The following is a 13,768-nucleotide window of genomic DNA, read 5'->3' on the forward strand; positions in this document are numbered from 1 at the left end:
GGTAGTAGTCTAGTGGCCCTCCAACGATAAGCAGAGGTACAAAGCTAAAGGAACTGGACTATACGTTTGTGTCTATGAATAGAATGCATGCAGATTTCGTCCGCTCTGATGAGCAGATCAATTAATTTTCCAATGTCCCCCGCTCAAACTCAAATATGAACAAAAGTTTCTATACTTCGAGCAAACCTCAGTTTGCAGCACGTGGTTTTATAGTCAATGTTATTGCATTGTTACAATAGGAGAACACTGTTCCCGTTGATCTTCTCATAAGAAGCCCACGCTCTCTTTTTCGCTATCTCTCTCTCTCTCTCGCTATTAGCTCATTGGGTCTTGGATTTACTAAAATCTGGCAGCACTGTAAACCATAAGGGTAAAATTGCAATCTGAATGTGGCATTTTGGAGATATTGAAGAATTCAAAATAGACCTGTAACCATCCGCGGTATATTAAGAATCAATATGCGGATTTTCAAGTTAATCAGTTCAGTAGTTTAGATGTGATGATGCGTCATTCGTGAATTTCCAATCTCGTACCTGTATGTTTTCAATGAGTATCATGAGTATCAATGAGTATTTCTCATGTTATCAATGAGTATTATTATTTCTTCTGATAAAATTTATTAAATTTTGAACAGGTATGCAGAAGATGGTAATCGTTATGGAGAGGAAGCTTCTGGCAGCCATCTATATGAGGATAAACCCCGTTATGCAGAGGACGCTCCGCACACATCACACCAGTCAGGAGGGCCAGCAGGATTGCGATACGGAGAGGAACAACACCGCTACCCTGACGATTCACAATCACGCTATGATGATGACGAAGAGCTCGATTTAGACCTCGATGAAGAAGACCTTGAAGGTCGTCTGGAGGAGCAGGACTCCTACGAGCTGGAGCAGCGCAATCTGGACTCGCTGGGCTCCGAGGATTTGGTGGCCGGTGAGAGGATGGAGTCAATCGAGGAGCCGACAACTTCGGACAAGGCGAAAAGTGTATCGTTCGAGGAAGATGAGCCCGACAAAATGGTGCCTGTTGATGGTTCCATGGTGACGCAGCCGGTCAAAGCTGAACGCAAGAAGACGCCGAAGGAGCGCTGGCATTGGGCCTACAACAAGATCATCAATCAGCTAAATGTGAGTGCTTTTCCAATATTATCCTGCATGTTTTCTTACATCCTAGGTTTCAGGTGGGATAAAGAATGATACCAGTTGGAAATAGTAGCTGATACATCTCAATGATCAAGAATACATTCAAATTACAGGCTGCGCTTAGAACTGGAAGAAGCTTGACAGTTCAAGTTGTTCATGTCCAAGGATATGGACATACAATGTCCAAGGACTACAACCAAATGATTGAAAAAATTTAATGATAGTGGTAATCCCGTCCTGTCCCCAAACCTATGGATTGGGGTACAGTTAAGATTTAATTCACGAAAACGTCGACAACCCCAAAAGTAAGTCTTTAATTTGCACTAACCTTGGAACTGGCGAGGAAGTGGACTGTATCACGTGTGTAGAAGTTACTGCTGACGATATCCTGTCTTTATGCGTAGGCCTATATGATATTGCACATATATCACAAAACGAAACGAGGTAATTGCGTTCAGCTCGATCGCCACGGAACAAAACAAAAAACGATGTTGACTTCTCGACAACACTTCTTGAAGTGACGGGTAGGATGAAGGATGGGTGAGGGAGAGAGGTTATCTTGCCTCTTTGGGAGAGGGGGAAGGGGAGGAAAGCACAAACCAAATCAACCTGCAATCAAGGCTGCCGATCCTCCGTGAATCCACCAGATAGGAACATAAAAAGATAGATAGAAAATAGAAGATGAAAGGTCTAGATTATTCCTAACTCATGTCGGAAAATTGCTTTTTGGTTGGCATAGTATTGGTAATTTTCGGTAATTTTTTCACATGTCCCAAAATATCTTTCAAACTATCAATCGGATGAAAGAAGTTGTTCTGTACTATATTAAGGTTCACTCCCTCCAGAAATGTATATTAAATTATATCTGATTTAAACCATCAGCTGACACAATTGAAACTCATAATGAATACAGCTATATGATGGATACAATAATTGAAAATTATGATGAATACAACCATACATTGATGAAAGGGGTTTAATAGTCAAACCTACTTTGGAAAGAAGCGACCCTTAAAAGAATGGGAATAATAGTCTACAATTTGATGCGTTTGATGCAAACAAGGTTTCTCCAGTAAATAGTTATCAATCTACAATAAATTGAAAAGTGATAACTTTTTACAGTTCTGGATTCATTCGATACGCATAGGTATGAATGATAACTGGTTTCTGGCACAACTAGGATGAAATCTCACTGGACATGATTTCAGACCTTTTCATAAGCGTCTTCTAAATTTCAGGGCTTAGAGGTCTCTGCCTTTTCCAATTCTGTCCATCCTTTTCTTGGACGATCTCAGTCTCTCTTGCCTACTGTCTTGTAGGATGACCAAATAATTAAAACAGACAACATCACCAACAAGACAACATCACCAACAAGACAAATACAGAACAGTGAAGAGAGCTATATTTTCAAGTTGGCCTGAATATGACCTGGAAATATCACAGCAAAAGACGAAGGTTATGACTCTCAAGGGAGAAAGCCACTAAGGAGCAAGATAGTATTGAAAATGATAGTATACTGGTCCGGGTATCTCGACCAGTGTTGTGAACAAAAAGCTGCCAGCTGGGCGTATTGTGGCTCACGACCACCTGCCACTTTTCTTCCTGGAGCTCTTCAAAAAGGCCAAACAACAAGCCTCCACCAAGGGATACAAATTGTCTGGATCAGGGACGGCAAGATATTGTTAAGGAAGGTCGAGGGAGGACAAGTGCTACATATTCGAGACGAGAAGGACTTGAGCAAGATAACATAAACTTTAAGCATGAATATAACAACCATTACAGGACATAATTTTTTTAAATTCCATTCAATTTAATAATGAATACTCAATATAGTTTCGATGAAGTAATAAATTTGGAATGTTTTGATACGATAGAGAATGATGATATTATTAGTTTTGATTTTCGTTCTAGTATAGATGGTGAAATAACAGATACTGTTGATTTTTTAAATATTATACATATGAATATTAGAAGTATCAATAGGAATTTTGATGAGTTTGTTTATATTTTGCAAAATTGTACAATAAAGTACGATATAATAATTCTAACGGAAACTTGGATGACAAAAGATAAGAATTTTGATTATAGCATAGATGGCTATACAGTTATTGATAAGCCAGGGCAACTGAATAATAGTAATGGATTATGTATTTTTGTGAAAGAATCGTTTGATGTTCATTATCTTAACTTTGAAAATTCGGCTGCAGATATTATTGCGATTAGATTAGTAGCTTTTAGTCACCCTATCACATTATTGGCAGTGTACAGATCTCCATCCTCAAACATAGAAACTTTTCTAAATGACTTAGATGTGAATATGTCTAATATTCATAAAAACGAAAATGTTCTTCTTATTGGAGACTTAAACATTGATATTTTAAGTAACAGTAATTTATCAACTGAATATAGCAGTCTTCTGCAAATGCATGGTCTGCAATCCCTGATAAATAAGCCTACTCGTATTTCAGGTCACACAAAAACATGTATAGATCATATATTCTGGAAAAATGTTCATTTTGGAGAGAGTTATGTACTGAGCTCTATACAAAAAACCTGCATAACGGACCATTTTTGTACAACTTTTCATTTGGGAAATCCAATCACAGTTTTAGAGAAGAGTGGAGAGATCTTTACTGAGAAAATTAACTACATGAAATTGATTGATAAGTTGAAGGGGGAAAGCTGGGAAACTGAAACTTGCTTCAATGAAATCAATGTGAATTTAGATGATAAAGTTGATAATTTTTACAGTAAACTAGTTAGCTACATAAAATCTTCCACTGATCAAATAAAAATTAAAAACAGGAATAGACCTCTAAAAAACTGGATCACTCCAGGACTTATTAGATCTATTAGGGAAAGAGACAAAATGCATAAAAAATTAAATAGTCAACCGTTCAATCAACAACTGCGGAATAAATACAAAACATACAGAAATACATTAAATAAACTTATAAAACAAACTAAATTCGATTATTATAGAAATAAAATATCGCTTTCCAAAGGTAATAGTAAGAAGACATGGGAATGTATTGAGAAATTTTAGACAGAAAACGTGTGTATAAACCACCTGACATCGACCCGGAAACGCTGAATAAATATTTCTCTGAGGTAGGAAGAACTTATGCGGAGAGGATTGATACTGGGGATACATTGCAGTTGATACATTCACAGAATTCACATTGTGATGCGACTAACACTCCAAATTCATTTTTTATGTACCCAACGAGCTCTGATGAGGTATTGCTTACTATTAAAGATTTAAAAAAACTGATTCTTCTCCTGGGGTGGATGGACTAGGAATATATGCTTAAAAAATATATCAGAATACATAGCGAAGCCCTTGTCGATAATATTCAACAAATGTTTTGAATAGGCCATTTTCCATCTCATTTCAAAATTGCAAAAATAATCCCTCTGTATAAATCAGGTGCCAAAAAAGCTCCTGAGAACTACCGTCCCATAAGTCTTATTAGTAACCTATCTAAAATATTCGAGAAAATAATTAAAGTACGAATTATAAAATATCTAGAAAAATATCAATTTATAGCTGGTAATCAGTACGGTTTCCAGGAGGGTAAATCCACTGAAGACGCTATGACTGAACTGGTTAGAATAGTGACCGATAATTTCCAGAATAATAAAAAACATTGTCAGTGTATCTGGACTTGGCTAAGGCCTATGATACCATTCCACACAATACCCTTCTGAACAAATTAGAGAGAATAGGTTTCCGTGGACCAGTGTTGAAGCTATTTAAAAGCTATTTGAGTAAAAGAATCCAGACTCTTGGTTCTAGTAAAGTACACTGTCAGAATATGGCCTTCCACAGGGGACAGTAATCTCGCCGATTTTATTTTGATCATATTAATGATCTTAGGAAGAATGGAACATTGTAAGAGATACGCTAAAAGATGTAGCCTACGAACGCTTGGCACGCAAAAATAAAAAAAAAAAAAAAAGGTTTAAAAATTGGAACGAAGAGATTTCTGAAGCAATAAGGAATAAGAAGAAGGCTTACAAACAATTAATACAATCTCCAACAGATCAGGCAAAACAAAATTATAGAATAAAGCGCAATATAGCAAAAACTATTGTCAGGAAAGCACATGAAGACTCATGGGACAGATTCATTTCAGGAATCAATGTGTATAAGCTTTACAGTAAAATCTTGAACAATAGGCTCAGAAAAATCTCGGATGTGCTTTTATTAGAAGAGCAGGCCGGCTTTAGAAAAGGAAGGTCTTGTATTGACGATGTTTTTTCATTAAAGCAGATAATTGCAAAACGAGTAGAATTTAATGTAGAGACACACCTTGCATTTGTAGACTACGAAAAAGCGTTTGACAAAGTAGATCGACAGTTATTATTTGAAAAATTAATAAGAAGAGGTTTCCCAATCCACCTAGTTGAGGTTATCAAGAGCTTGTATCATGGAACGACTATAATATTGAATTGTTCAGGTTCATTAACACAGGAAATTTGCACCAATGTTGGCTTAAGACAAGGTTGTCCGCTCTCTCCAACATTGTTCAATGTGTATGCTGATGATCTGTGTAGAAGTTGGAAGCAAAAGATACAAGAGGCATCCAGATATCTCCTACAATGATTCTCAGTTCACTGTGGTTCGCTGATGACCAGGTAATATTGCAAGAAACTGAGGATGATCTGCAGAGAGCATTATACCATCTGAATCTCCTCAGTGCTGAGTATGACATGAAGATCTCATTAAGCAAACGAAGGTGATGGCTTTCCAGGGAAAATATCCATTGAGATCTAAAATAGTCCTTGATAATAAAGTCCTGGAACAAGTATCACACTTCAAGTATTGGGTTGTGATATAACCTATGAAATGGACCAAGACTTGAGTGTAAAATTGAATAGATTCCAATCCATTTGTGGAACAATAAATAGGACTTTGAGAAACAGAGCCAGGAGAGAGACAAAACTTAAATTCTATAAGGTTATGGCTATTCCAACGCTCTTATATGGCTCTGAATCTTGGATACCTAGGAAGAAAGAATGGAGTAGGTTACAGGCTGCCGAAATGAGGTTTTAAGAGCAGTAAAAGGGTGCACAAGGGAAGATAGGCTTCATAATGTTGATATAAGAAGCGAGCTCAACATAATCTCCATATGGCAGAAGATTGAAGAAAATCGGCAAAACTGGAGGGAGCATGTTGAAAGGATGGAGAGCGACAGGATTCCCAGGGCAGTCATGTTGTATAACCCGGTTGGAAGGAGAAGTGTGGGCAGACCCCGTAAAAGATGGATGTGATGGTGAGTTTGAAGTCGGAACAGGCAAATTGCCTAATCCTTGTAGGAAGACGACGACGATTAATGATCTTTTGAGGATCCAAAGGAATGGTTGTCATGCAATCTCCTTTGCTGATGATACAGCCCTAATATTTACAGCATCTAACTGGCGAGAGGTCAGGAGTTTGGCAGAATCTGGTCTGGCCCAAGTTAAGATGTGGCTAGATCACCACACTCTAACTTTAAATATAAGAAAAAGTGTTTTCATGATTTTCTCACCATCTGAAAGGTCCATACCTGCAGACATATTCGTAACGGAATAAAATTCACTCAGACTGCTGCGCCTATCATTATAACCATAGTGAAGGCTTACAGGAGGGAGGTGGAGACTGTGCATGTCAATCATTAGAGAGAGTGAGAGAGACCAAGTACTTAGGTGTGATATTAGATTCTCAACTAAAATGGAATACGCACATAAATAAGACTTGTCAAAATTGAAACATATTATCCACAAGTTTTACAGATTGAACGGTCTGGGAGACTTATCTATTTTGAGATAATATATTTCGCTTATGCTCAGTCTGTATTTCAGTATGGGATTAGGGTTTGGGGTGGAGCATTGGACACACATTTCAACAAAATTTCCTTGATTCAGAGACATATAATAAAAGCTGCCCTTGGTCGACCCAGGCGATACCCCACACATCTTATTTTTACGGAATTCCCGGTCTTAACAGTTAAACAACTTTATGTGAAAAATATTATACTTATATAATTAAAAACAGAAACCTATTCACACCACAAATCAGAACTTATAATTTTCGAATGCAATCCAATTTCCAAATTAACAGAACTGACCTTACTGTATGCCGGAGACAATTCACATATATAAGCAATAGGTTGATCAATTTAATACCATCGAACCTAATTACAAGTAAGACAACAAAAACTAATATAAAAAAAATAGCAGACTGGATCAAATCAATAAACATAGCTCATTTTATACACATATGAAGTACTTTGAACAACTTTTTTTAAATACGTAATTAGGTCCAAGTTCATTTCTTTTTTTCTTTTTCACTTCAATAAATTTGTTAGTGTTGTATTTTGTTATTGATACTCGCTGCCAGCACACAAACCTTAGAGGTTTTGCAGGCAGCGCCTATATAATAAGTTTTATTATCAAAGTTTATTTTTATGTACTTATAGGAATTGTTTAAATTAATGTGTAAAACTTTGTATTGTCTATTTTGATTTGTATTTTCGATATTATGGCAAATAAATTGATTTGATTTGATTTGATTTGATTTGTATGAATGATAACTGGTTTCTGGCACAACTAGGATGAAATCTCACTGGACATGATTTCAGACCTTTTCATAAGCGTCTTCTAAATTTCAGGGCTTAGAGGTCTCTGCCTTTTCCAATTCTGTCCATCCTTTTCTTGGACGATCTCAGTCTCTCTTGCCTACTGTCTTGTAGGATGACCAAATAATTAAAACAGACAACATCACCAACAAGACAACATCACCAACAAGACAAATACAGAACAGTGAAGAGAGCTATATTTTCAAGTTGGCCTGAATATGACCTGGAAATATCACAGCAAAAGACGAAGGTTATGACTCTCAAGGGAGAAAGCCACTAAGGAGCAAGATAGTATTGAAAATGATAGTATACTGGACCAGGTATCACATTTTAATTACCTGGGCTGTGATTTTCTCTTTGGCTCAAATCACACTTATGCGACTCAGGTCGAGAAGAGACTCGACTCTTGTCGAGAACACGTCTTTCCAAAAGGTGACACACAGACTCATTCTAGTCTCCGTGACTGTCACCATTTGAAAACACATGCTCTCGACTAGAGTCGAGTCTCTTCTCGACCTCAGTCGCGTAAGTGTGAGTTGAGCCTTACAGGGAAGGGAGAGATACTATCGAAATAATACACCTCTCCCAAAATATATGTTGTACAATACATAGGAATCTGAAGAATAATGCCAGTCAGAGCACCAGGCTGAAATTTTACAAAACTATAGATGTTAATGAGCTGAAATTTAAAATCATTTCTGAAACAGTAGCTAATGAGAAGATTTCGTTTGTGTTTCTCACCAAGCTTGGAAATGCTGTAAGGCCTATAAAGTATTGAGTAATGCACCGATAATGACAGACGGAATAATTCTATAAATGTCTCTATTAGGTTTATCAATCATTCGTTTTACTTAGGCCGGGCTTCACCAGAAACTAAACGTGTCGTTGGAGGGAGCGTAAACTCCAATGATTAGCCCTTAACTGACAAAATTGGATTCCAGCACACGCCGTTAGAGCTAATGCGCCATTATAGAGTTAACTGGCCAAATTCAGTCAGTTAACTTCTGTAACATGTCGTTAAGAAAAAATGGCGGCATTCTTTTCACCGTCATGTTGAAAGTAGTTTGTTGAGGTTATTTTTTATTATTTATTCGCGGTTTTTAGGATTATTTAAAAAAAAAATAATTTGTTGTTTCAATATGGAAAGGCTTAATATAATGTTTGAAGAAGAGCATACGAATCGGCATTTTTGAGTGACAGTGTTGATGATTATGTTGTTCGCCGACTTAGATGGATAAGAGAAAGGGTTGTTGATTTTAACAATTTGAACGAAATCAACTTATTTTTCAATGAGATTGACAAGATGCGTTCTTTCACTGTTCATGAATGTTGAGTCCCTTCTTATTTTGATAGCTTCAGGCAACACAACATTGACAGAATGGCAAGAAGACATCCTGTGAAATTTGAAATTTCACTTATTCACAAAAAGGAAATAATTTATAGAACAATATTATTAGAACGCTACAGTCTAAATTAAATTTTATAAATCATACAACTATGAAAACTGCACTATAATTATCATTAATTACTAAAATTTGTAGGCTAATCTCCACTCAATTTAATGAACAAAACATGTGTTCTCGGAATCTAGTTGGATTTTCTAGGTTAGGTTTTACATGCTAACAATGTTTAAATTCTTCTTTTTAAAATGGACTTGTTACATAATCTCTTTTTCCAGTTATTCTATTTTGTTTTTCTCCCTTTCTTTCTTCAGACTATTTTCTATTGTGTCTTGTGATGTTTTCTATTTATAATGTTTGTTCCAAACTTTTTTATTACTATTTTTCATTCATTTTTTCTTTCTTATAATTTAGTTTCTGTATGTGTAAACAATTGATTTCCAATGAGGCTTGTTTCGGCATAAAGCTGTAAGCCTCAGCTTACATTATGTGTAATTTTGCATAGGTATAGCATGTAATCTTCTCTATACTTATAAAAGGCTAAGCCCCGACAGACTGAAATCACACCACAGCCCAAACTACTGAGCCTAAAAACCTGAAATTTTGCACGATTGTTTATGGTAGCCTGAAAACATCCACTAAGATATGATTTTCAGAAATTTGTCCCCCTGAGGGAGCTGGGGCCCCCCAAAATTTTGTACTTTTTAACCGCTCATTGCACAGCAAAGTCATGAGGAACTTTTCTGCTCAGCTACAAAAAAAAAATAGATCTATGCAGAAAAATTTTGATCAGGAGCACAGGGGGGTCCAGGAGAGGGCATTTTTCGAAAATTTTTATGTAAAATCACACTACAGCTCAAACTAATTGTCCTACAGACTTGAAACTTTGCACAAATATTCTTCAAACATGCTAGAGGCGCACTAAGAACGGATTTTGAGATATTTTGCCTCTAAGGGTTTCAAAGGATGAAAAAGGATCCTATTAAGTAAGGTTATGAACATGGTAAGGTGAGTGCCATATGGAAATGAGATAATTTATTTATTGACATGTGATATTCTAACATATGTTGTAATCATTGGAAATAACAAAATATGATAGAAATTCAAAAAAGAACATAAATGTTCTATTATTGCTTTCTACCTGATTCCACTCAACCTCAATAATATTGTTCTGATAATTGATAAATATGTTAAATAATATTATTATCATTGATATAATAAAAGTATTGTTTTAATAATTATTATCATTAATATAACAATAGTATTGTTTTGGTAATCAATAAATACTTTTATTTTCACAAACTCTGTATAATTTATAATGGTGAATGTGAAACAGCTGCATCAAAGAAATTATCTCAAAAACATATGCTTAGAAAACCATAGTTTTGAACTTCGTTTTCCTGATGCAATGTATAAGCCTACACGTGGCATGTATTATTAATTTTTCAGCTAGAACAGTTTTTTGAGACAGCTAAATAAACGTCTACAGTTTTATCAATGCTGTATCGGCAATATGAAAACGCATGCAGTTAATATGTCTTTAAATAAAGGTGTTGATATCTACATGATAATTATTCTCTACCATTTTTATTTAATTAAAATTTCAAAATTATTCAAGCCTTGATAGAATGATTGACTCACTGTACAGTCAGTCTAAAATTTTAATATTGAAATGAGGGGTATTTTGGCAAGCTGAACAAAAAAGTAAGGTCCTATGCACCTTTTTGATATTATTTCTTCAAATGAAAAATGAGTTTTGTGGGTTGTCAAAACTCCCCCTGAAAGAGAACAATTCATTTTATCCTATCTTTTAGTAAAATAACAATGATTTCTGCATTGAATAACATCTATCTTGCCAACAAGAATCGAACTCTTTGTGAATTTAGATATGACCTACACTTTAGATTTATATAATTCTATTAATAAATTCATGGCAATTGAAGTACTTCTTTCAGTTAGTTGATGATTAGTTGATGAAATTGATTATCAATAGAGAAAATGATTATAATTTATTAATACAGAATTAGTTGAATGAATTGTCGATGTACTGAGCTCTTGGTCAACAATAATTCAATATTGGTATTTATCCAATCATTATTTTTTTCAGAAGTTATTTCATTTGAATTACAAAATATTTATAAGCTCCTATCAATTTATCATTCGTAACAATTAATTCTTCAAAACATGAATTTAATCAAATAAAAAATTGCCCATACTTCTGTATTCATGTTCGCATGTTTTCCACTTGTGATGGATAGCAAAAATATTGTGGAGCGAGCTGCACGGCGAATTGTAATCGAGGGCTCTGATTGGCTGAAAAGTTCAGCGTTCGGAGTGAGGTGAGGCGAGCAGTTAGAACAGAGGCAAGCGGCACGGCGAATGGTGCGGAGTACGGTACGGCGAATGATTAACAGCTGATTTTTTAACATTATGAAACATATGCTCATGTTCGTTGAAAGGCAAGAGGTTCGAGGTTCGGTTCGGCATGTGTGGACGCACATTTAGTTGTTACAGGACATTCATACAGATCACAGGCCAAAGCAACATAATAATCTATCTTCTTCTTCTTTTTCTTCTTCTGCTTCTTCTTCTTCTTTTTCTTCTTCTCTTTCTTCTTCTTCTGCTTCTTCTCCTCCTTCTATCTATATCTAAAAGGCTAAGCCCCGACAAACTGAAATCACACCACAGCCCAAACTACAAAGCCTAAAAACTTATTGAAATTTCGCACAATTGTTTATTGTAGCCTCAAAACATCCACTACAAAAGGATTTTCAGAAATCTGCCCCCCCTCTGAGGGAGCTGGGCCCCCCAAAATTTTCACTTTTTAACCGTTCATTGCACAGCAAAGTCATGAGGAACTTTTTCGTTCAGGTACGAAAAAAATCAGATCTATGCAGAAAAATTCCAATCAGGAGCACAGGGGGCTCAGGAGAGGGCACTTTTCGAAAATTTTGATGTAAAATCACACTACAGCTCAAACTAATTGGTCTACAGACTTAAAACTCTGCACAAATATTCTTCAAACATGCTAGATGCGCACTGAGAACGGATTTTGAGATATTTTGCCTCTAAATTTCCTTTAGATGCTAAATCATATTATCACAATATGATCTTGAATCATGATCATCTTTTCGTTCTTCAGTAGCAGCTCGGCCGAAAATTTCGAAAACATATGTCTGTAAAATGGATTAATAAATAATTATTATTAGCCCCCCTATTGAAATTTCTGTTCAGAAACCATCCCCAATATTCACACAACATATTCCCAAAGTTTCATGCCGTTATGTCAAGTAGTTTTCAAGTCTACAGGGAACAAACAAACATACAAACAAACACACAAACACACATTCATTTTTTCATAAATAGATTTCCATTCGGCTCAAAAAAAGCCTCTCTAAATGAAGGTAGAATGATAAGGATTCAGTTCTGTTGTTTTAACATTTTTTCAAAAAGTTCATGTAGTACCTACTATTGTGTTTGAGACACTTCTGGCGCTATCATAGTTTCACCACTATTCTGTTCCACAGTCCTATCTCTTGCAGTCGTTAACTATATCTATAATAATTATATAAAGTAAAGAGCTGGCTTATGCACGTACGGGATAGGAAAATTATGTTTGACGCATCATCACGTCTGAACTACTGAACTAATTAACTTGAAATTTAGCTTATAGATTCTTAATTAACCAAGGATGGTTATAGGCCTATTCTCAATTCTTCAAAATTTCATTACATCAAGTTTTCATTTTGTCAAGTTTTTAAATAGATCCTTGCGAAGCACGGGTTCTTGCTAGTATAGCATATAGCATTTGTGCTTACATTATAGCAGATTATGTTGTAATTTTTCTATTGATGTGAATAAAATAATAAAATAAATAAGATAAATGAAATAAATAAAATAAATGAAATAAATAAAATGAATAAAATGAATAAAATAAATAATAAAATGAATAAAATGAATAAAATGAATTAAAATGAATAAAATGAATAAAATGAATAAAATGAATAAAATGAATAAAATGAATAAAATGAATAAAATGAATAAAATGAATTAAAATGAATAAAATGAATAAAATGAATAAAATGAATAAAATGAATAAAATAAATAAAAAAAATAAAATAAATAAAATGAATAAAATAAATAAAATGAATAAATGAAAAAATGAATAAAATGAATAAAATGAATAAAATGAATAAAATAAAAAAAATAAAAAAAATAAATAAAATAAATAAAATAAATAAAATAAATAAATAAAATAATAAAATAATAAAATAAATAAATAAATAAATAAATAAAATAAAATAAAATAATAAAATAAATAAAATAAATAATAAATAAAATAAATAAAATAAATAAAATAAATAAAATAAATGAAATAAATAAAATAAATAAAATAAATAAAATAAATAAATAAAAATAAATAAAATAATAAAATAAATAAAATAATAAAATAAATAAAATAAATAAAATAAATAAAAATAAATAAAATAAATAAAATAAATAAAATAAATAAAATAAATAAAATAAATAAAATAAATAAACTAAATAAAAATAAATAAAATAAATAAAATAAATAAAATAAATAAAATAAATAAAATAA

The 13,768-nt window shown here is 33.9% G+C and overlaps 1 protein-coding gene across 1 annotated transcript in view; it reads left to right on the forward strand.

The window, feature by feature from the left end:
- The window catches only part of LOC111055574 (protein unc-13 homolog B), a 785,525-nt gene that overhangs the window by 261,405 nt on the left and 510,352 nt on the right, over nucleotides 1–13,768 (forward strand). Inside the window, exon 22 of the mRNA XM_039435489.1 lies at nucleotides 635–1,130. Within this exon, the coding sequence (XP_039291423.1) occupies nucleotides 635–1,130 (496 nt within the window). The remainder of the gene's footprint in view (nucleotides 1–634; nucleotides 1,131–13,768) is intronic.

The sequence above is a fragment of the Nilaparvata lugens genome, chromosome 9, assembly GCF_014356525.2.
Source record: "Nilaparvata lugens isolate BPH chromosome 9, ASM1435652v1, whole genome shotgun sequence".
In the NCBI taxonomy this organism is placed as follows: domain Eukaryota; kingdom Metazoa; phylum Arthropoda; class Insecta; order Hemiptera; family Delphacidae; genus Nilaparvata; species Nilaparvata lugens.